General features: G+C 46.0%; 2 protein-coding genes across 4 annotated transcripts; both read right to left on the bottom strand.

The window, feature by feature from the left end:
• Positions 1-961: 961 nt before the first annotated feature.
• LOC103638085 (CDT1-like protein a, chloroplastic) lies at positions 962-3,907 on the bottom strand. The gene is made up of 7 exons (XM_008661075.4): positions 3,464-3,907; positions 3,099-3,218; positions 2,774-3,008; positions 2,028-2,657; positions 1,735-1,936; positions 1,527-1,617; positions 962-1,308 (listed from the first exon to the last, which is right to left on the bottom strand). Exons 1-7 carry the CDS (start codon positions 3,835-3,837, stop codon positions 1,239-1,241), a joined length of 1,722 nt encoding a protein of 573 aa, XP_008659297.1. The 5' UTR covers positions 3,838-3,907; the 3' UTR covers positions 962-1,238.
• A 1,334-nt stretch (positions 3,908-5,241) lies between these two features.
• Positions 5,242-23,446, bottom strand: LOC103638084 (uncharacterized). 3 transcript variants are annotated; one of them, XM_008661070.3, is made up of 6 exons: positions 23,028-23,370; positions 22,729-22,927; positions 22,303-22,498; positions 7,375-7,578; positions 6,482-6,793; positions 5,242-6,393 (listed from the first exon to the last, which is right to left on the bottom strand). In XM_008661070.3, exons 1-6 carry the CDS (start codon positions 23,250-23,252, stop codon positions 5,433-5,435), a joined length of 2,097 nt encoding a protein of 698 aa, XP_008659292.1. In that variant the 5' UTR covers positions 23,253-23,370; the 3' UTR covers positions 5,242-5,432. The 3 variants fall into 3 exon arrangements, with proteins under 3 accessions (XP_008659292.1, XP_008659295.1, XP_008659294.1); XM_008661073.4 differs by having other exon boundaries at positions 5,271-6,393; positions 7,515-7,578; positions 23,028-23,446; XM_008661072.4 differs by having other exon boundaries at positions 5,271-6,393; positions 6,482-6,608; positions 23,028-23,429.
• Between the last annotated feature and the right edge of the window lie 129 nt (positions 23,447-23,575).

Genomic DNA, 23,575 nt, shown 5'->3' with positions numbered 1-23,575 from the left:
ATATTCTTTTTTCGTTGGAATCATCACCCCTGCATCTCGGTATGGATGGGGATCAAACCTATCTAGGGCTGGTTATAGATTACGGTCCAAATGATTCTTTATAAAATGGTAGGGTCCTAAATAAATTTTAGTTAAAAATGAATAGAAATATGGTCTGATCCTAATCCGATCTGATTCTTAAATCTTATAGTGTAAAATTTAGAGTTCACCTATAAACCTATCATTCACATCACGATGGATATTGGATAAACCATGATGGGATTATTTCTTTAGTTCAAAGACTATTGACGAAAACCCTGTTTTTCTTCTACGAAACAGAAGAAACTGACTTATGTTGATATTGAGTATGCTTTACATGGTTCTTAAGGCGGTATGACGAGACAAGAAATTGGCCACCACCTGGGCGTCTAGGCGAGATAGATGATTCGGATTGCTTGAGGTTTGTGGTATGACGAGACAAGAAATTGGCCATCGACTAGACGCCTAGGTAGACGTCTCGGATTGCTTGAGTGCCTGACGCCTAGGTGACGTGCTTTAGATATAGTTTACCTTTCATTATCAATTCAAACAATGGAATTCGACGGTGAATTTACTTTGTTGGCTCTTGCATCTATTGATATACTTCTTGCTTGTCATTTTCGCAATTAAATCAATCTGACCACTGTCTTAAGTCAAACTCAGATCTTCCTAGTGTTTTTTTTACCCGAAAGATCTTCCTAGTGTTATTCTGATCTCCGGTCTAAGATCTAGTTGAATCTAGTGGGACATTGCACTCTTGTATAATTGCATTGTGCATTGAATGTTTCCATATAAACATATTTAATAAGCAGATATTAATTTCTATCATGCTATGTTTTCTGAACTGGAGACTGGACTCTGAATATCAAGTACTATATGTTGGTGATGGGTCTCGAATGCTATTAAGGATATGCCCACAAGATCATTCAGTAGACAGATGGACTCATCAGCAGACCAAGACATTTTTGTCATCTCATTGCTACTTCAGGCAGGAGAGGGGTTTACAAAGAGGCCAGCCAGTCATCATTCAGTAGACAAATGGACTCGTCTTAATTTCAGTGGGTGTTTCAGAGTGAGGAACCATCAGTTGTCAGAATGGCTTCACTATACATAAGTCATCCATTTTCATCTAAGCTAAGGCTTCTATCACAACAACACTAGAAACTGACGGCCCTTGGCTGAGTGCTCTTTTCCGCTGCTCGTCCTCTTCGCATCCGGTCCTACTCAGCAGCAGCAGCAGCAGCGTACAGTCTCTGCCGAATCTCCGACTGGCTCAAAGTGGCATCGACGCTGAAAATTAACAGTGCAATGAATTAGACTTCTCATTCATATTGTAAAATGCTAAAGGAGTAGGAGCAGCCGAGGATCGGGTAAGTGCTGATACTAGAGCATCAAACGAGTCTTGAATACTCCCTCCGTTTCGTTTTAGTTGTCGCCGGATAGTGCAAAATTGCACTATCCGGCGACAACTAAAACGAAACGGAGGGAGTAATAAAAAAAATGCTTACCAGCACAGAGCATCCCCGCTGCGTGCGGTTTTCTCGGAGAACCAGTCTGGAACGAGCTCCTTCAACAGCGTCAGATGCCCCTCAACTTCACCTACACAAGCATCCATCCATTCACGACGCGTCAGAATCGTTGCAAAAAAAGGATGTTAAGGCAACATCAGAGGGAGAGAGAGGAAAAAAACGTATGGAGATAAAAGTTGACGCGTACTTCTGTCAGCTATCTTAGGACTGCTCGCGATGATCTTGTGGACTAGCTCCTGCTTTGTCATCACTGACCGCTGCCTCGACTGGTAGATGAGGAACACGACGTCGAAGGTGCTGGGCAGGGAGGCGATCAGCTTCTGCCTTCTGACCTGATCGGCGAAACCGGATTCTTTCTCTACCAAAGCCCTGTCTTCCTTCTCCTTCACCTGTAAGCAGTAGCACACATGTTACTCTCTGTTCATATAACACACCAGACAGTCAACTGAGAAACCGTTCTAGGTATCAGCAGGGGCTTACCGACTGAAGGAGGGACTGTGGAAGGAAGCTGAGCAAGTCGTCGTCGGCGCTAGCGCCAGATACGCTTGCGCTTTGGCTCTCTCCACCCGTACTGTTATTCTTTGTTGGAGTGGTAAACAGCTTCGCGCGAGCTGATCTCTTCGCCGTTCTCAGAGGCGGGGTATCATAACCTGTGGCAGAGATTGGTCTCTTTGGCGTCTTGAGGCCTGGCGTAGGCGCCATTAGCCTCGCTGGTGTGGAGGCAAACTTTGCAGGGGTGTTTTCTGAAACACCGGACTTGCAGAAGTCTTCTTTGGCACTTGATGATTTTTCATCACCACAAGTGCTGCCAGAATCAACACAGCCAAAGAGGGAGTTTCTGCTCAGTGGTGATGGAGCAGTGGAAGCAGCCTTCACCAGTGGACTGGGTGCACTGGCTGTTGCAGAGCCGATCGGAGATCTCTGCGAGAACCTCCTCTTGAACGACTGTGACATGTGCGACATCACAGCAGCGGTCTGCTGCTGTCCATTGACATCAGATGGCTTGAGTGGGGACGAAGATTCAGGAGCAGTCCTTTGTTCGTCCTGGGGCAAGCTCGATCTCGCTCGGTTGAATGGGTGTGGCAGCTCGTGCTCTGGAATGTCATCTCCCTGAAATTAACAACAGAGGCAATGTTATTACAGTCTTCATCTGATTAGAAGGAAAAAAACAGCCTTGAACTTCTGACAAAGCAGTAACCAAGTGTTAAGAATAGCAGTTTCCTTACCTCAGGGTGCTCCCTGTAGAATTCCACGAGCCTCTGCCTAAAGGTCCTTCTTAATGCCAGGTATGCAGTTTCTCCCTTTTGCTTAAGGACGTTCTCAACAGCACCAACTAGGAGGTTCACCTGAAGATCAGGGTACATGCAGCATGTCGTGTCGTCACGCAAAAGGATCTTGTTGATGACGATCGCCTCTGGCATTATGTACTTGAGCTGTGCAAGATGGCTGTGGGTAAATCTCCTGTGGGCAGTCACAGAATTAGGAAACTCGTTAATACAGCAATCCAGCGCTGTAGTTTAATGTATGAGTATTTGTGAACAAGATTTATACCGCTCGGTCAAATTCTGAATGCTAGAACAGATGTTGGGGAACGTGGCCTTGGACCCCTTCATACGGAGCAGTCGGGTAGAGCTCTCCAGGCAGTTGAAGAACTCGAAGAGCATCTCATAACTGCAATAACAGTGAAGATATGTCATCACCAAAGAATCATATCGCCTAACAGTGAAGAATTATTCGTGGTTTTAGTATCTAGATGTTCTATTACATAAATTCGCTACTAGGTGCTAGACTTCAGATTGGGGAAAAGGTAAAGTAAGCGTTGCTAGATGCCTAGATACTAATACGAAATCTGCAAGCGGTTCGATTTTCAAGCACAAACCAGATCTGGAATCACATCGGGGGACAGAGATCTTTACCTCTCCGGCAGCTTGACCTCCGCCTTGCGCTTGACGGGACTCCGGCCAGCCCCGGCGCCAACACCGAGCTCCCGCTCGACGGACTCGAGATCATCCTCCACCGCCGCCTCGGCCTGCGCCGCGGGCCGCCGCAGCCCGAGCGCCGCCCGGCGGATCTCCTTGACGGAGAACGCCACGCTGCGGCCGCGCGCCCTCGGCATCTCCTCCGGCTTCTCCGGCGTCGGGATCTGCTCGAACGCCGCCGCCGGCGTCATCTTCTTCGCGGCCTTATCCGGCGTCCGGACCTCGTCCGCCAGAGCGGCGGCCTCCCGCAGCTTGCGCGGCGGCGGCGCGGCCGTCGTCTTGGCCTTCTTGGATGGCGGGGTGGCGTCCATCTCAATCTTGAGAGGGCGAAGGCGACTGCGGTGTCTCGGTGAGTGGTGGTTTGGGTCGGGGATTAACGACTGAGGGAACAAGATAAGGACGGTGGATATATACGGCGGGTTACCAGGTGGGAGATGGCGCGAAGATCTGGCGGGAACAAGCTGGCGCCAAGGCCTGGCGGGAACGGAGATGGCGCGAAGAGGTGTGGGCGAGGCCACGTGGGCAAGCGAGTTGGGAGGCGTTCGCGCCAAGATTAGGCTGGCATATATCGGGGTCACGTTGGCGGCTGCTCTAGTGCATACTGTATATTTTATTGTTAAGCTATATTTACCTTAACATTACATCATCTTTTCTTTTATAACATAAAATAAAATATTTTCCTGAACATAAACAATATATTTCATAAATAAACTCTACTTTATACGTTGAATTTCAGGATTTAAAAAATAATTTTTTAAAACATTTTGAAGTTCAAAAGGTTAATAACAGTTAGTTGATGTGGTGCACGTGTGACTTGGGATGGATTTAGATACTTATTCGGATAAACACATAAATTTTTGCTATGTAAATTTATATTATTATTTTTAGTATTGAATCTATTATTTTTTATAAAAAGTAAACACTGAATTTGTTCTATATTTTTAATACTTGATATAAAATTTGGATACCTATCTGGATACAGATTAGATGTTTCTATTTTTGTTGCATAGAGAAAATAATACATACATAAATTTATATAGAAATTTATTATTATACTTCGTAATATTATTAATATCTATATTAAAATATTAGATACATCCCTAATGTGGACCAATAAAAACTATATCACTAAAGTCGATCAATTATGGTTAGTATCGACCGAACAAATCGTATCAGATCCAGCAATTAGACGATCAAACCAATCAACATTGAGACCGACATGATCGGTATCGGCGTCTGTTCAAACGTCCAGAGCTAGCAGCGTTGTTTTTTCTTTTAATGTTAATTACCATTTTTTTTATCAAATCCAAAATATTTTTAGAATCAAAGTTAAAATGTTGATTTTGAATTTATGGTCAAATTTATATCACACCTATATTATAAACTTTCACATTAGGATAGAGTATCTCTAACAAGGTACCTCAAAATAGTGACTTAAAAATTAAAATATTGCGTCATTTAAAGTGCAATTAGAGTATTGCATCATTTAAAGTGATTAGAACATTAAAAACAAATTGAGCTCTATCAATTAAACTCTAATCATGTAGTTTAAGGAATAAATTATATTATTAGAAAAAAAGGTTATGGATAATATAGATAGGTCACTACTAGAGCCATTTTTTATTAATCAAGATATGGTCCTGATTCAATTGAATCATTGTTGGAGATGATATTAGAGGCAAAATTGCAAACAATTTATAAAAGGAGAGTACAGAGGCAAAGAATCCGACATTCATTTTAGATATTTAAAACGACAACAACAAAAATCTTTTAGAATAGGCTAGAGTTGAAACTCAACAAAAGCCAAAAACTAAGGTTCATACAGCCGTTTCTCATACGCTCATATTAAGACAATCTTTTAAGTACGTTCAAATATTTAAGAGCTGCATAGAATCCCTGGTCACTACTACAAAGGAAGATTAAACTTCTTGTTCATTTCAAGGATAACATCCCCAAATATCTCACAGCCTTGCACGTTCTTATCCCAGTTTAACAACCTATTATGAAGATCAATCACAAAATCTTTATCTTGATTTGGCTGTTCCAACGTCTTAAATAATGACTTCACGCACTTGAGCAGGTATGGGCCTGTCTTGTTTCTGAGTTGGCTGACAAAACTATGACATTTATCTTCGCAATCAAATATCAATGGGGCCATATCCTCAACTACGTCAAGCCAGCCAAAGATGAGATATGCTCCAGTCAATGCCCATCTCTCAGCAGTACCAATGCAGCTGCCTAAGAAACCATCATTAGTGGCATCATCTTTTGTTTTTACTCGTGCTCCATTTGACTCCAGAACCTGCCCAGTGCTTGTGTAGCGCAGGAGGATGTCACAGTTCTGCTCGTTAACACAACTAGGTGATACAAGCAATACTCCCAAAGGAATCCACTGATGCAACAGGTTAAAGTATAAGGGATGGAGGTCCGATAGATTTCCAACTTGTGCTTGAGGAAAGGCAGTTGGGCTACAACATTTTACACAGCGATCATCAAATTCTTTAACAAGGGAGCTTATAGTGTTGACTGGCACATGGAATTTCTCAGAGTCCGCAGCTGTGGGTATTCGCAGTTTCCTCCTATTATTCACAGTACTTTGGTAGCTTACGCACTTTTTGTTGTTCCTAGCCCAAGAATGTGATATTTCCAAAATATTGTTTGATAGCATCTCGCGTTGATCATGATTATAAGGGCATAGCAGCCAAGAAAGGTAAAAGGCTGCCCTCTGAACAAGACTGACATCACTTATTGATTCAGCAGTTATCTCTTTGGATAATGTTTCTGATAAATAATCTTGTGAGCCTTCTCTGTGGAAAAGTAAAGCAGTTGCATAACTGAACCAAATAGGGAAACTAATAATCATGTACCTGCAGAAGCACAGTTATAGCAGGTGCAGTTAACTTCTGTCAGACAAATGCTAAACATCTAGCTGTGTTGCATATTTAAAAACCATACCAAGCAGAATTGTATTTTACCAATCCCTTCGATGGTTGTAATTGTAAGTTTTTCTGCGAAGAGCATCTAGTTCTTGTGTTGTCCAAATGAACCAAGGCACTAATATAAGAAACTAGGTCCAAAAAACCTTTATAAGATAAGGGTCCAGTTAGTATCGCAAGCAAGTCACTTTGTTGGCTTGGGAAGTAAGCATGAGAAAAGGGAAATCTCTGCCCTAATTCTATGGATATTCCCCATGACATAGGCTTGAGAAGAATGTCTAATGCTGATGATACCAATGCATTGTTAAGTTCTAGCACAGAACCCAAACCCCTGCACAAATAAAGGATGAATAAAGAGATTTTACAAGAAGCAGTCCTTAAACAGTGAGCCCACAATGTATAACCACTAACCAGTTCAGACAATACATAAAGATGTGTAAATGTAACATTCATAATAGTACTGTTGGTAAAATATCATTTAGGGTACAACAAGCAATGATACAAAAAATAAATAACTAAAAATTCAGTCAATTTTAGTTCTTTAAAAATGTAAGGTTAAAATTGGAATTAAAAAATTAAGTGATAAATGTGGAATAAGCTCTGCAGAGATGGTTTGGTAGTGTTCATCATGAAATCTGTTTCAACCCACTTTCCTAAGATAACTTTAACCAACGACCTGTTTGGTGCATTCCTAATTTTGCCTTGTCTATGCTTTAGTCATATCGAAGTTTCTGAAATAACTATTTGGTGGAGTGTCATGATGTGGCAAGCCACTCAACCTTTGCTGCTCTGCAGTTCTATCTGTAAGATTAAAAGTATGTGTAGAAGCCCATTGACCGAGACCGAGAGAAATCAAACTCAGTGCAAACAAGAGTACAGAGCATTTCATGAGTGCTTAAGGTGTGAAGTTACGTTGCTAGAAGCCAGAAGTGTAATAGTGATCTCATCTCCATAAATATTGTTGGGCAGCAAACCAGGCAAATTATGATGATACGCCATTCCATCCGATTATACAATTCCTTTCTCAGGCAAAGCAAGGGCCTTCTAATTACCTCCTGGAGCATTGCTGAGAGATCATGCCTAAGAATTAATGGATCAAGATGCCATGAAAGCAACCTAACACAAACAGAAGATGTAACTAAATCAGTATATTATAGAAAGCAGATGTTTAAAAGTCCATGGAGTAACAACAAAAATACACTTAAGCATAATTAAGACGGTACTGCCTGTCAGTGTACTACAGATAGAAATAAAGTAGAGTGGTTTCCTGGTGAGCAACAACACTACATAGCAGCCTAGCAGGGGCAGAGACAGGGTCGGTGCTGCTGGGGCTACAGCACCGGCCCTAGAGCACAAAACGTTCGATTATATATTATTTTGGTAGCTCAGCGCAACTATATTTATACATAGAATCAAATATGCATTAAACATGTATGAGATCTGCAATACGCTTAGCCCCCCCCCCCCCCCCCCCCCCCCCTCTTGGTTAAGTTTGGCTCCACCTCTGGTACAGAGATTATTATCTGTTAGCAGATATATCAGCCCTAGCCTTCTTGCCATATAGGCGCAGGCATACTTGCCTTACTAGCACTGCCGCATATAGGAAGCTATAGATGCAATCCTCCCATTTAGGGGGGCAGAGATAGGTTTCCACCAATCAACGAGATCTCAGGGTATTGTTTCTATAAACCTGAGATCTCCTGCCCCTCTGCTCCTCTATATATATGCGTCTGTATTCTCTCTTCTGATAATCAATATAGACAGCAACCATATTGCTATCATGGTATCACGAGCTCAAGTTCATATCCTCCTTCCGCTGCCCTAGGCGTAGTCCTCAGGCTGCGCCACCACCCTCCCCTGCACGCCACCTCTAGGCTGCGCCCTCCCCTTCCCCTCCCTTCTGCGCGCCATTCAGGCAGCGCCCTCCCCTAGCCATGGCTGGTCTGGAACCACCACCGCCACCTATCGTCGATGACGCTGAGACCCAGGCCACAGCTGAGCATGAAGCACGCCTCCAGGCTACCGCCTGGCGCGATGCTGCACTCGCCCAAGCCCTTCAGGAGAGCAGAACGCGGCCACCGCGGACCAGGAGCGGGACGTCGCCACCGAACGCGTTCGCGCTGCTCTCGAGCGCGCAGTACGCGCGCGCGGCCGCGCCCTCGCTGCTTAGGCTGCCACCGATGGCATTCCAACCGACGACAATCAGTCCCACCTCTCTGATCCATCGGGTGGTGCTGACAAGGGCATCCACCACACCATCTTCCTTCACGAGGCTGCTGCTATCGTCAACCTCCACTCCCAGACCGTCGTTGTCTAGAACATACGGAGTCTCGTTCACGTCGTCCTCGACCTCGCCAACAACAACTACACCCGCTGGCGCGATGAGTTCCTCCTCGTCGTTGGCAAATACTCCCTGGACAGCCACATCCTCGACGACACTCCCGCGCCTTACTTCCCCGACTGGGCACGCATGGACTGCGTTGTCAAGTCCTGGATCTCCAGTTCCATCTCCCCGGACCTTGCTGAAATGGCCATGGAGCGAGGCGCCAGTGCCCGCACCACTTGGCTAACTCTCGAGAACCAGTTTCTCGGGAATCGGGAGACTCGCGCCCCCCACCTCGACGCTCAGTTTCGGCACTTCATCCAAGGTGATCTACCTATCTCTGATTACTATCGCCGCTTCAAAACCATGGCAGATGCCTTGGCGAACCAGTCTCCGACTGAAAATTGGTCCTCAACGTTCTGCGCAGCCTTAGCGATCGTTTCTCCGACATCGACCGTCATCTTCACCTCGGTCGCCCCTTTCCGACGTTCCATGACGTCCGGGCCACTCTCCTGTTGGAGGAACTCACGATGGCTCATCGTGCGTCTGCTCCATCTGCCGCCTGGCTTACCTCCACCAAGCCTCCACAAAGCGGGACTTCGACGGCCTCCAACAAGGCTCCTGCTGCCGTCAACAACGCGTCTTCGGCTCCACGTTTCGGCCACCCCAACCGTCGCAGCAAGAGGGGTGGCCAAGGCCACCAGGGTCTCCTTCCAATCTCAAGCACTAGTCCCAGCGGCCATGTTCCCCTTCAGCACCGGGGTGCCTCCGGCCTATGGCCCTCCCTCCAAAATCCTTGGACTGGGGCCATCCAGATGTGGCCCGGCCCGCGGGCGCTGACTTTGAAAGGGAATTAGGCTTACACCTATTTCCTAATTGATTTTGGTGGTTGAATTGCCCAACACAAATAATTGGACTAACTAGTTTGCTCTAGTCTATAAGTTCTACAGGTGCCAAAGGTTCATAATAAGTCAATAAAAAGACTAAGAAAAGGGTTCAAACAAAGAGAGCAAGGGACAACTGAAGTGCTCCCTAGTCTGGCGCACCGGACAGTGTCCGGTGCACCAGGGGACTCCAAGCTGAACTCCTCACCTTCGGGAATTCTCAGAGGCGCTCCGCTATAATTCACCGGACTGTCCGGTGCCCCAAGGGAGAGCGACTCTGAACTCGCCAGCTTCGGGAATCTGCTCCGCTATAATTCGCCGGACTGTCCGGTGTGACAGCGGAGCAACGGCTCCTTCTGCGCCAACGGTCACCTGCTACAGCATTTAATGCGCGCCAGAGCGCGGGGGAGTCAGGCACGCGTGAGAAGGCGCACCGGACAGTCTACAGGACTTGTCCGGTGCACCACCGGACAGCCAGGCGGGCCCACAAGTCAGAGCTCCAATGGTCGAACCCCAACGGCTCGCTGACGTGGCTGGCGCACCGGACAGTGTCCGGTGCGCCATGCGACAGCACACTTCCAACGACCATTTTTGGTGGTTGGGGCTATAAATACCCCAACCACCCCACATTCAAGGAATCCAAGTTTTCCACTCTTCTACACCTTACAAGAGCTAGCATTCAATACAAGACACACCAAAGAGATCAAATCCTCTCCCAACTCCACACAAAGCTTTAGTGATTAGAGAGAGTGATTTGTCGTGTTCATTTGAGCTCTTGCGCTTGGATTGCTTCTTTTCTTCCTTCATTCTTGTGATCAAACTCAATTGTAACCAAGGCAAGAGACACCAATTGTGTGGTGGTCCTTGCGGGAACTTAGTGTTCCGTTTGATTGAGAAGAGAAGCTCACTCGGTCCGAGGGACCGTTTGAGAGAGAGAAAGGGTTGAAAGAGACCCGGCCTTTGTGACCACCTCAACGGGGAGTAGGTTTGCAAGAACCGAACCTCGGTAAAACAAATCATCATGTCTCGCTCTTTATTCGCTCACGATTTGTTTTGCGCCCTCTCTCTCGGACTCGTTTCTATTTCTAACGCTAACCCGGCTTGAAGTTGTGTTTAAGTTTGTAAATTTCAGATTCGCCCTATTCACCCCCCTCTAGGCGACTTTCAGACTTCACACCAGCAACAAGGTCTCCTGGCACAGCACCAGGCCCTGCTGCCTACGACAACCCAGCAGCAGCAGGCCTTCTACGCTGCTCCGGCCTCCATCGCTCCTCACCAGGCGTTGCTGGCCCACCAGACCGGGCAGTACGTTCATGGTACTCTTCTAGGACAAGGAGGCGCCTCGCTGCAGCACACTCTGCACACTGACCCTCTGCAGGGAAGTGTTCCCCAGTCTCCCTACGGCATCCTGGCACAGTCGGCCACTCCATCTTGGGACGCTCAGTCCCTTGCATCCGCCTTCAGTATTGTGTCCCTGACTCCGCCTCAGCAGACCGACCGATACTTCGACACAGGTGCAACCTCCCACATGACCTCCAACGCGGGTACCATATCAAAAACTTCAACTCCCTCTATTACTGCACCTTCCTCCATTATTGTTGGTGACGGCTCGCTTCTTCCTGTCATTTCCACTGGCTCCACCACTTTGCATGGTTTTTTTACATCTCAACAATGTTCTTGTGTCACCTAAACTTATTAAGAACCTAATTTTCGTTCGCGAATTTACTACCAACAATAATGGTTCCATAGAATTTGTTCCCTCTGGTTGCTTTGTGAAGGATCTGCTGTCTCGGAACGTGATCGTCAGGTGCAATAGCTCCGGGCCACTATAACCCCTGTGCCTCCCTGCTGCACACAGCTTCATCGCCAGCTCCACTCTGTCACTTTGGCATCGCCGTCTCAGTCACCCTGGTCACGAGACCCTCTCCAAGCTCGCACCAGTCGTTCCCATGTGTAATAAAGATGCTAGCTCCCCTTTATGCCATGCCTGTCAGTTGAGTCGTCATGTTCGTCTTCCGTTTCATACGTCTACTTCTCGTGCGGTTAACAATTTCGATCGTATTCACTGTGACTTGTGGACATCTCCTATTTTAAGTGTCTCAGGTTTCAAATATTACTTAGTCGTTCTTGATGATATTATTTAGTTGCTCTTGATGATTGCTCTCATTACTTATGGACTTTCCCTTTACGCCTAAAGTCTGATGCTTGACTCTCACTCAGTTTTTCGCCTATGTGAAAACACAATTTGGTGTCACAATTAAAATTGTGCAATGTGACAACGGGCGCAAGTTTGACAAGTCCAGCTCCCAAACATTCTTCCTCACCAACGGTGTCCTACGCATGTCCTGTCCCTGCACCTCACCTCAGAACGGTAAAGCTGAGCGCATCATCGGTACTACCAATAACACCATTCGCTCTATTCTCTTTCAGGCCAGCATCCCACCAACCTTCTGGGTTGAAGCTCTCCACACGACAACACTTCTTCTCAACATTCTACACACCAAGACCCTTCACTTTTCTACTCCTCACTTCTCCCTCTTCAAAACAGTACCCTCCTATGAACACCTTCGCGTGTTCGGTTGCACTTGCTATCCCAACCTCTCTGCCACCACTAGCCACAAACTTGATCCCCGTTCCGCTAAGTGTGTTTTTCTTGGCTACTCGCCGCATCACAAAGGGTACCGGTGTCTTGACCCCCTATCCAACCGTATCATCCCTTCCCGTCACGTTGTTTTCGATGAGTCTACTTTTCCCTTTGTTGAACAGCAACCCACTGCCTCCTCCCAAGATTTTGACTTCCTGGATAACATTACCACTGGCACTAACCCAATGCAGCCACCTATAGGCCCACCACCTCTATTTTTTCCAGGACTCATACCAGACAATGTTGCTGCTCCCAGCGCCCAAGCTGTTCCCGGCGCTGCTGCTCCTAGCACCCAAGCAGTAGGCGCTGCTCCACCCAGTGTTGCTGGTGTTGCACCCAACGCCACTGCACCACAACGGTTTGGCCAGGTCTTCACGAGTCGCCTACACCCACCAGTCCAGGACCTGGCCACCCCGACCACCCCGGCTGGTCTGGACGGCTCTGCCATCACGGTTGGCAGTGTCGCTGCTCTATCTCCTGTGGACGCATTGGATCGTCGTCTCCCACCCGGCGCGGTGGCTGTCTCCCCAGTGCTCAACCACCATCGCATGGTCACGCGTGCTAAGGCTGGCTTCCGGGTGCCAGCACTGTTCCATGTCGCCCCCCTATCCCCCATCTCAAAGACCTTTCGTGCCGCTCTCACTGATCCTAATTGGCGAGCTGCCATGGAAGATGAGTATGCGGCACTGTTGCAGAATCACACATGGGATCTGGTGCCTCGACCCCCTGGTGCAAACATTGTGACCGACAAGTGGGTTTTCAAGCACAAATTTAATGTTGATGGCTCTCTTGAAAGGTACAAGGCTCGTTGGGTTCTCCGTGGATTTATGCAACGACCTGGCATTGATTTTGATGAGACTTTCAGCCCCGTCGTGAAGCCTGCTACTGTGCGGACTGTCTTATCTTTAGCTGTCTCTAGAAACTGGCCGATTCATCAACTTGATGTCAAGAATGCTTTTCTTCATGGGACTCTTTCTGAGACTGTTTATTGCAGTCAACCCTCAGATTTTGAGGATTCAACCAGCCCACAACATGTTTGCAGACTCAATAAGTCCCTCTACGGACTGAAACAAGCACCACGTGCCTGGTATAGTCGGTTTGTCACTCATCTGCTCTCCTTGGGATTCATCGAGGCCAAGAGTGACACATCTCTGTTTGTCTACCATAGAGGAATTGACACAGCTTATTTGTTACTCTATGTCGACGACATTATACTCACATCATCCTCCACTGTTCTCCTCCGACACATCATTCAGGCCTTACAGTTGGAGTTTGCTATGAAAGATTTGGGTGATCTACATCACTTTCTGGGGATGCAAGTTCAACGACGAGATGGCGGCCTCTTTCTTTCACAATGTCAGTATATGCTGGATATTCTGGATCGGGCTGGTATGGCAGATTGCAAGCCCTGTTCTACACCTGTCGACATCAACCCAAAGGTTTCTGTAGCTACTGATGCTCCTGTTTCTAATCCATCGGATTTCCGCAGCTTAGCCGGAGTACTACAGTACCTCACTTTTACCCGACCAGACATAGCCTATGTTGTGCAACAAGTTTGTCTTCACATGCATGATCCTCGCGAGCCTCACCTTGTCGCCTTGAAGCGCATTTTCCGTTATGTTCGTGGCACTCTGCATTTGGGTCTCCAGCTGCGCCCTTCTTCTCAGGCTGAGTTAATTGCATACTCTGATGCCGACTGGGTTGGGTGTCCTGACACACGCCGATCCACTTCAGGCTTTGCAGTTTTTCTTGGTGATAACCTTATTTCTTGGTCCTCCAAACGCCAGATGATTGTGTCCTGCTCCAGTGCTGAAGCCGAGTACCGTGTTGTCGCCAACACTGTTGTTGAATCCACCTGACTTCGTCAGCTTCTGGCCGAGCTTCGTCACCCGTTGCGTCGTGCCACGTTGGTTTACTGTGACAACATCAGTGCGGTATACATGTCTTCAAACCCCATCCAACATCAGCGAACCAAGCACATTGAGATTGATTTGCACTTTGTTCGAGATCGGGTGGCTCTCGGTGGTATCAGTGTTCTCCATGTGCCTACTACCTCCCAGTATGCAGCCATCTTCACCAAAGGGCTTCCATCTTCAGTCTTCACGGAGTTTAGATCCAGCCTGAACGTTTACGGTACCGAAGATCAAACTGTGGGGGCGTGTTAGCAGATATATCAACCCTAGGCTTCCTGCCATATAGGCACAGGATCTCCTGCCATACAGGCACAGGCATACTTGCCTTACTAGCATTTGCTGCATATAGGAAGCTATAGATGCAATCCTCCCATTTAGGGGGTAGAGATAGGTTTCCACCAATCAAGGAGATCTCAGGGTATTGTTTCTATAAACCTGAGATCTCTTGCCCCTTTGCTCCTCTATATATATGCACCTGTATTCCCTCTTCTAATAATCAATATAGACAACAACCATATTGATATCATTATCTAGTGAGCACAAAATTGCACTCCAAGCTTTCAAGAGCCCCCTTCGCACTTTACAAACACTCCTCAAATTCCAAATGTAAGTTGTTTTAGAATATGTGATGGTCAAACACTCAAACTTCTTAAAATTCTCACCATCAATATATAGACAGCTATTAAGACAGAACACAAAAAATTATATTACTACACTCCACAATTCTCATTATAAATCCTTTCCCTTTTCTTTTTTTATCAGAATCATTTCCCTTTTCTGAAATCTAAAGTATTAAAAGCTACGGGGATTCTCAACCTCTGGGACGGTCTACGTCGCCAAAATAATCACAGTCGTCCACGAGTTGGATCCACCTCGTGTTGCCGTCCAGGCCCCTTCTCTCTAGAGTTCTCGCGAAGCCATCGGTCCCCTTCTCTCTCGTCCTCGCGAGACCGCAGCCAACCAGTGTTTTGTGCCGTCGTCGCTTCGCCACCCCCTCCGGATCCTCCGCCAGCACCGTCGATGCCTCCGCCGCCACCAATCTCGTCCACGTGCCATTGCCAGCGATCTCAGCTCACCGTCGTCGCGCACTGTGCCCCCCTCCCCCACGACTGTTTCCTCGACCGGGGAACCTAGCATCGACAACTGCCGTCTCAGCTTCCATCCCGCAATCGCGGCTCCAGTACCCAGTTCACTTCCAGCTCCATCATGCCGCCGTGTATGGCCCCATATATTTTGGGTGAACCCATGTATGTTATAATGAGGAAAATGTCTTGACTATTGAATTCTGCTCTTTCCTTTCCTTGTACGCTTCTTGCGTCCATACTCGTATCGTCCTCGTTGACAGCAGCAAATGGTGCCTTGCCTTGAATAGGATTCATAGGTTGTTTGTCCTAACCCGCCCCCCACCGCGTGCCATTTTTTCTTCTCCTCATTGGAGCCCATCTCCACCAAACAGCATCCAATTCATAAACGCTATGAGCGCTTTGATTTTCCTCTGGCTCCTACTTGTAGGTGTGGATTTTTGGCCATGTTCTTCTTTTGAAGAGGCGACTTCAGGCCTGGGGTGGTAGGGCCATGGGAAAATCAAAGCGCTCTGGTTCGCTATAATGGATGAGCTAAGCATCGGTGAGTGCTAGCCTGCGAGACACGAGCGCTTTCTCTGCTTCTGATGGTGGGAATCCCGCTTTGCTTGGTAGTTGTAATGACCGAGCTAAGCAACTGCATACTTCACCTTCAAGTTTGCCTTTCGCATGTGCTGACTAATCAATTGTTTCACATATGTCTGCTGAAGCCAAAGCTTGTCTCTGATTCGCTATCAAAACAAAAGAGAGAGGCTTGTCTCTAATGTTGTTATGCATACACACACATATACTAATCTATAAACATTTGGTGGGGACGCACAAAAGGGCCCGCCGCACAGAAATTTGTAAGACTTGCTTATCTGCTACTGCATGAACAAAAAACCAAAAAAGTTATGTGAATTTTACTATACAGATGTATTGTTAAATGTCATCATTAGGGTACACCAATTGGTGCCTTCGTTTTGAGCATCAAAATAATTACCTATGAATATCAAAGTTTGTACTATGATGATTTACTCATGTGTTTAAACGGTGGAAGATGGCAGCATAGGAGGAAGGTCAAGCTGATAGATCAATTGAGCAAGAGTTATGAATTCAGGTGTTTTGATACAAACATATTTCATACTAGGTGAGTGCCCGTGCGTTGCAACGGAGACATATAATACTATGATAACTTATATACAAAATGTGTGTTATATTGTTATGAGAAAAAGTTTTATAATCCATTTGTGATCCTGGCCCATATATAAATTTGGTTATTTTAATCTAGTTGTTTCACCACTACATTGCAACCATCAGTATCATGCAGACTTTGATATATGTCACGATTTCCATGGTCTCATCATTAGATAGCAAGTCTCACGCCTGCCGGAAGAAGTTCCCTCGTACATCGTCAGTCATCAGGCATGCACCACCATACGCGCTTGCTCAAACAAAAAGGCAAGTGTGTGTGTTTGCGAAGAGAATTAAAGGCAGGCCAGCACAAAAGCTATCCCGACGGTGGCGAGGATGACAAACTGATCATTGTTGTCAATCCTCCTCTGCGTCACATCCAGCGCCGAGATGACGCCACAGTCCATGATATAGTAGTCGTCGAACGCGCGCGACATGGCGAGTACCGATGACTCTTGGTTGGGCTGCCAGACGAAGTGCACCTCGGGCTCATCAGCAAGGTAGTACACCTGGCAATTTCACCACGGGATACGCTACTCCTCTACATACATCATGTTCGAGGACACTCACATGGCAGGTTGTGCTTCAGATGGACGATGAGCTGGACCGTCGTCCCAGCGCACAAGAATTCATGGCCGGTCAGTAACGACTTACATGGCAGGTTGGGCTTCAGATGGACGATGAGCTGGATGGCTTGATGGCACCGTCGTTGGATGCGGTGCCCAGAACAATCCGAGAGTCGTCGACGTTGGCAACGACCATGAGGTTTCCCTGCTTAACGACGGACAACGCGGTGCAGCCGCTCTAGACCGCGTCCAAGCGGCGACTGCGTCGGAGCTTATCATACACAGCGGCTCATGCGGCCACGTAGGACTGCTTCCAGAGGTCGGACTAGCAGTCGTCAAGCTTCTTCTCGTCGTCGATGAGCGACGCCAACGCGAGCGCCTCCTGCTAGTGGCGTTTGTTCGGGGTTTCCAAGCAAGAAATATGGATTCATCCTTGACGATGGTTTATGAAAATGACTCACAAGTCAGATCCATGGAAAAAAAATATTACGGAGAATAAATGCCACGCATGCAAAAAAGGAATTTAAGTTGAAAACATTTGTAAGTGCAATCAACCCTAATTGAGGGTTTTGGTGATTAAATGACAAAACAAACAGAGATTCTAACAAGTTTGCTCCTAGCATGTATACAGTTATTTTACAGACAGGAGAAGCACAGATCATATGAGTATGCAAATGTAAAAGCACAGCGGATTAAAATTCTACATCATATAGTGTGCTCCAAGTGCTTGGAAACAACCGGTTCAACCAGACCTAAAACCGGTTCAACCGGTTTCTGCACTGTTCCTTCTGTCATTTTTTGACCTGCCAGGCTGCCAGTCAATCCTGTCAGAAAAAGTCGTGTGCAGAGTTTTTTTGAAAACCGGTTCAACCGGATCTGAGTCCGGCTCAACCGAATTTGGGGTCGGTCGAGTCTCCGGCTGAGTACCTCAGTGAACCGAGAACTCCCTGGTGGAAACCGGTTCAACCGGTTTTGAGTCTACTTTTCCCAACGGCTGCCAGCTTTTGGGGGGTCTTTTATATACCCCCCCACACTCTCTCTCTCTCTTCATTCACTTCTGCCCTCTCCACGAATTCTAGACTGACCAACCTTCAAACAAGAGCATTCAGTTCACCTCTCACACCCGAAATCGCATCTCCTTCAATCGTTTGAAGGACCCTTGGTGTGAGGTGAAGTCAATCTAACACGCTGTTGATTTCATCTTGATTCTCCCATTCTCTTCATCTTTTGAGCTCATCGCAAACTTAATCTTGTGCGGATTTGTTACTCTTGGAACCTTGTGTTCCTTGACGGATAGAGGTTGCTTGGGAGTCTCCAAATTTGTGGACGACCCCAAGAAGTTTGTATCACCCGCTCGTTGAGCAAATTTGAGAAGAGATTGCCTTGACCTTGGTGGTCGGCTTGTGGAGGATTAGGGTTGGAAAAGACCCGGCCCTTTGTGAGCTCCTCAACAAGGAGTAGGACACCTTTGTGGTGGTTGCCGAACCTCGGGTTAAATCGTGTGTTCTTGTGTGTTCTTGATAAGTGCTTTAATTTGTTGGTTAGTTCACATTCGATTATATCGTGTGCAAATCGTGTCAAAACAATTCATACCGATTTGTCACCTATTCGAGTGGATTTTCTCTAGGGCAAGTCTTAAGCAAAATCTCTCATTACTTTGTCACATTTGTCTAACTGTTTATCTAATCTAAGTTGAGCAGGTTCAAACTTGTTCAGCTGTAAACAAAATCAGTTGAACCGGTTTGCACCAGTGCAACTTGAATTTGACACTATCTCGAAGTTTTTTAGTGAAAAATTTCAGGTGTAGCCTATTCACCCCCCCCCCCTCTAGGCTACTTTCAACATTATTTAAACAAAATAAATTGCATGCAAGGCTCTTCTTTAAATACTACTCCCTCCATCCAAAAATATAATTCAAGAATCTCGGTGATACTTATCTACTACTACGCATTATGCAAGGGTAGCAGGTAGGCTTGGGTAGAGATGTATTAGATGTTTTTCCTGTCATAGATGTAGACAAACAAACATGTGGTGTAGCGGTAGCTACTGCTCGCATTTGCCTGAGAGGTCGCGAGTTCGAATCCCCTTGGGGTCATTTGTGTTTTTAATTTTAGCTAGACGTGGGTTGTACGTGGGAATGAGAATATGAATGAGCTTTGCGGGAAGGGAGGAATGGAAAAGGGAATGGGAATGGCAGAACATTGGAATGGGCTAGGAATGGCAGAACAGGGAATGGTGGCAGAACACGGAATGACAGGCTACCCTTGCAGCCTTAATAAGTAGTAGAGATAGTTCTTATTCTCTATGCTTTTAGTGTCATCTTTGTGTTTGCTTGGGAGGTTGGGGTTACTCTTAGAATCTGGTGATTCTATCATGATTGTCACCTTTTCTTCATGGTTATATGATAGAACGATATATTTTGGAGTAACTTGTAGCACAGTTAGCTTGTCTTGTATACAATCAAACTACCATAATTAGTTTTGCAACTTATATATGTTTGAGTTGAAGAACGGGACAATAAACTTAGGATACGAGATTTCAAGTTCTCGCTTTATTCATAAAAACATCAGAGGGGTATTGTTAAGTAGTTTCATGTTTGTCCTTATAAATAAGAATTGCTGCCACAAATTATGTAAATAGTACGCTTGCATATTTATGCTGTTTATTTTCTTCTTTAGCCCTTGTGTTGTGCTTTTCATGTTTATCTGGCACCTGTTTCTACTACATGACTTCAGTTATGCTACTATTGATATGATAGGAAGGGGGAAATCAATGCCAAGATGATGGACATCGAGTTGCTGAATTGATAACTGATTTCTTGCCAATATAGCATTTTTCATCAATTATTTGTATTCAAGCTCTTCCAATTGTTTTGCAAAAAAATGACTCCACTAATGCACAAAATTCTTTGTTCTAACCAGATCCAACTACACACGTTTAAATTGTCAGGGCTTCTACACTGTGATTTTAGAGAAAGGTGAAGAGATCTTATGTGCAACATGCGAAAGGGCCTCTAGCGTAATGGTTAAGGCTTCCGAGTAGCACCTCCAGGTCCTGGGTTCAATCCCCCTCGGGGGCGAATTTCTGGCTTGGTTAAAAAAATCCCCTCGTTGTGCCCCACCCGCTCCCGGGTTACGTCCTGCGCGCCACCCTCCGGCTGGGCCGTTGCAGAGTGGGCGGTGACGGCCCGCTAGTGATGGGGGGCCAGGGTTCGGGGATTTTCTCGGCCGGGACCATGTTTCGGTCTCTTCTTAATATAATACCGGGAGGGCGGTCTTTCCCTCCCCGGCCGAGTTTTCTTATGTGCAACATCTATGAGGTAATTTTTTTATCATTTTCTTTCTCTTATCGATCAAATTGACCATGAATACACGTGTGAGCTGACATCCCTCTGTTTTCATTAATTTGGTTTTTTCAAATAAATATATTTTGGTTAAGGGCTGCATGAACCATCTTTTTTTCTTAAAAATGCTCCTATCATCTAGAAAATTACTCTCTCTATTTTACTTATAAGTCATTTTGATTTTTCTGGAGAATCAAAACTTCTCAGGTTTAACTAAAATTACAAATAGAACGGTGCATATTTCACGTGGTACAATCCAATTCAGTCTGTTGTACATTGGGAATATTAATGAGCATTGAACAGTGATGTACTGTGTTGAATATGGGTTCTTTTCTATTTCATGTTCATCTAACAGCAGTGAAGATATTGGCAGTGTTTAGTTTTGTACCATTATTTGATCTCTTTTAGAAAGGTGTTAACTTGAGTATGTACGTATGTTTGGAACTAACAGGTGCTGTTTCATTATTCCTACAATCAAGGTCAATAAATCTACAACCAAATTGGTACACATTCGTTTTATTTTTTATCTGCAAATTTTAATATAGATCAGTATGCCATGCACAAGAATTTCCCGAGCTGTAATTGTTGGTATTTTCTTTTTTTTCCTGGGCACGCCGCCGTTGCCGCTCGCTTCTCCAAATCTGCAGCCCACACCCTCTACACGGCACCCATAGGTCATACTATCTGCTCTCTCCACTCTCCAGCGAGAGCGAGATCGAGACAGCTCCTGTACTTAGCATACATGCAAGCAAGTGCTTAGTATATCAAGCAGGTATCCGGCCTGATAAAGGTTGGTGTAACTACTCTGCGAAGCAGTTCAGCCTATGAAGCACCACAAGGTTAATATGCTTCATTTCTCCTCAAGACTTCAGCCTGTTGACTTGGTCTCATTTTTTTTCTTGCCTCAGTGACATACTCCTGGCAGTTGAGGCTTAAAAGTTCACCTGAAGACAATGTGGTGCCTATGCAGCCTAGATCTGGTGAATCACATATCTTGTATGTGCAAAAGAAGTTGTTAACGCAACATCTTATTTTATATTACTGCTACTCATTCGTTTGCTCTAAGTACTACACTCGGTTTGTTATATATTTGTACAAACTTGCTATTTCAAGAACAAAAGCTTAATCTTATAAAATTAGTAAACCTGACTATTTATGTGGGTATTTCAGCTTTCCTGGTAGCATGAGAGATGATTTGATCATCAATGTGTCTAATTCAAAGGGCAGGTCCTGTGATCATGTTGTTGCACAAGTTGCTATATTGGCTGGGACCCTGTTAGATTTTACAAACCATTTTACTATTTGTTTGTCAAAGTTGAGTGCAACATGCTTTTATTTTACAATTGGTTGTTCTTCCTTATATTTTGGCACGACAAGGAAGCTCTCAGGCTAAACATTTTGTCTCACGCCTCAAGGCCTGATCCCAGCTCACAAGGACCCTACATATGAGCAAGTATTTTCTTCCTGTGAACCTTACAATTTGGTTCATCTGAATTTATTGCAACTATGTGGTCTAACGGAAACAAGTTGTCCTGCTGCTGCCCAGTTTGTTAACAGAAGAACTTTTCTAGTTTTTAGGAGTCAAGGTTTCCTCAATTGCGGACGCTCGCTTGCTGTTATGTGATCCAAACCCCGATAGGGCGCCTCATGTTCTAGTAACATTATTTTCAGTTTTTCACAGAAATTACTAGTCAAGTGACAGATTAGAGACCATGGAAATGTCCTAAATGACTTACTTTGGAATCAGAGGGACTGTTTCCATATTCCTACTACACATTTTCAGCAAAGAAATGGTGTGCATTTAATAGTAGCACAGAACTGCAGTATCAACACATCTTTTATTTCCTTAAATCTTCCTTTTATTAATAGCACACGATGATCCACAAGTAATTACTGCAAGTGTACTGCATACCTTGGTGGGATTGAGTGGTCACTAGGAAGGATATGATCAGAAGAATGGTTTATTAACTCCGCAGCAATGGTTCCCATATGAGATACTCTTTCTTCCTCTTCCTTATAATATGGTAACGGGGAAAGACACTGGTAGTGAGGGGATAGCAGGATAGTTTTCACAACAGCATACAACAGATCGTAGGAATGCCTTCTATCTACACTGAAGAAATAAAAGTGTCAACATTAAGAAAAAAACAGATAAACAACCTACAGGGAGAACATATCATTTATAAGCTGATTTATCAGCTGTGAAACGGCTCACAGATACTCCTAAACATTATGAATGTCACATCATCTGACCACGGAAATCGATGGGCACTTCCTGTGACATTAGACATGCCCGATTGCAATGTGTCGGAAGAGAGACCGGTAACAAAAATCTCACCGCCACAATCCCCCAATTTCTCCACGAGGGCTGCACACGACCGGAGCAGCTCGCGGCAGTCCAGGGGCGACACGGAACTCCCGACACAGAGCATCTCCTCAGCAGCGTCCCCATCGGGACGGACCACGCAGCACGAGACTGACGCCGAGAGCACGGAGACGAGGGTGCGGACAAGGCAGTTGACGCGGGCACTATTCACCTGCATACACACACACGCAGTTCCATCAGCACGACGGCTTGACTAAAATGCCAACGGTGCTAACGATCCGATAAGGGACACGCTGAGGGAGCCACCTTACCTCTAGCGGGTCGAAGCACATGAGGGAGAGCGCGGCGTCCAGAACCCCGGTTCCGGATGAGGCGGCGGCCCCGTCGCCGCTGGGGTTGAGGGCGGCGGCGAGGGAGGAGATGGAGGCCGGGAGGGAGTCGGTGGATGAGAATGTACCGCCGCCAGCAGGAGGCTGGGCGAGGCCCGAGGCGAGCTCGGCGAGTACCCGGGTGAGGTCTTCGAGCGGAGGCGCCATTTTCGTGGAGCGGAGCGGCGGGAGGGAATGGAGTAATAGACACACGGTGGCGACTGGCGAGAAACGGAGGAACGGAAAGGGAACTGCAGCGTGGTACTGGACTACTGGTAGTGTACTAGTGTGCGACAGAAACTGGACAATGGGCTGAAATAAATCGAGTCACCTGAATCTCGGTCCATACCAATTCCCGGGTTTCTATTCACTTCAAGAATTTCAAATTTGTTCCAACTTCTTCCCCTATAAAGGTCCAGCTCCATGAGCTCTAGCTTTAAAAAGATCAAAACCAAAGTCCAGTTTCATGAAATACATGAAGCTCCTTAAAG

The sequence above is a fragment of the Zea mays genome, chromosome 9, assembly GCF_902167145.1.
Source record: "Zea mays cultivar B73 chromosome 9, Zm-B73-REFERENCE-NAM-5.0, whole genome shotgun sequence".
Lineage (NCBI taxonomy): Eukaryota > Viridiplantae > Streptophyta > Magnoliopsida > Poales > Poaceae > Zea > Zea mays.
The sequence above is the reverse complement of the archived record's forward strand: the minus strand, read 5'-3'. Positions and strand labels throughout refer to the sequence as shown.

What these genes read in the sequence shown, in the direction of transcription:
- LOC103638084 (XM_008661070.3), bottom strand. Translation starts at nt 23,252, where the DNA reads ATGGCGCCTCCGCTCGAAGACCTCACCCGGGTACTCGCCGAGCTCGCC. An exon ending in TGTGCTTCGACCCGCTAGAG is followed by an intron (nt 22,928 to 23,027) that starts GTAAGGTGGCTC and finishes GTGTGTATGCAG; the next exon opens with GTGAATAGTGCCCGCGTCAA. An exon ending in GACCACTCAATCCCACCAAG is followed by an intron (nt 7,579 to 22,302) that starts GTATGCAGTACA and finishes TGTTTGTGTTAG; the next exon opens with GTTGCTTTCATGGCATCTTG.
- LOC103638085 (XM_008661075.4), bottom strand. Translation starts at nt 3,837, where the DNA reads ATGGACGCCACCCCGCCATCCAAGAAGGCCAAGACGACGGCCGCGCCG. An exon ending in GAGGTCAAGCTGCCGGAGAG is followed by an intron (nt 3,219 to 3,463) that starts GTAAAGATCTCT and finishes CTGTTATTGCAG; the next exon opens with TTATGAGATGCTCTTCGAGT. An exon ending in ATTCAGAATTTGACCGAGCG is followed by an intron (nt 3,009 to 3,098) that starts GTATAAATCTTG and finishes GACTGCCCACAG; the next exon opens with GAGATTTACCCACAGCCATC.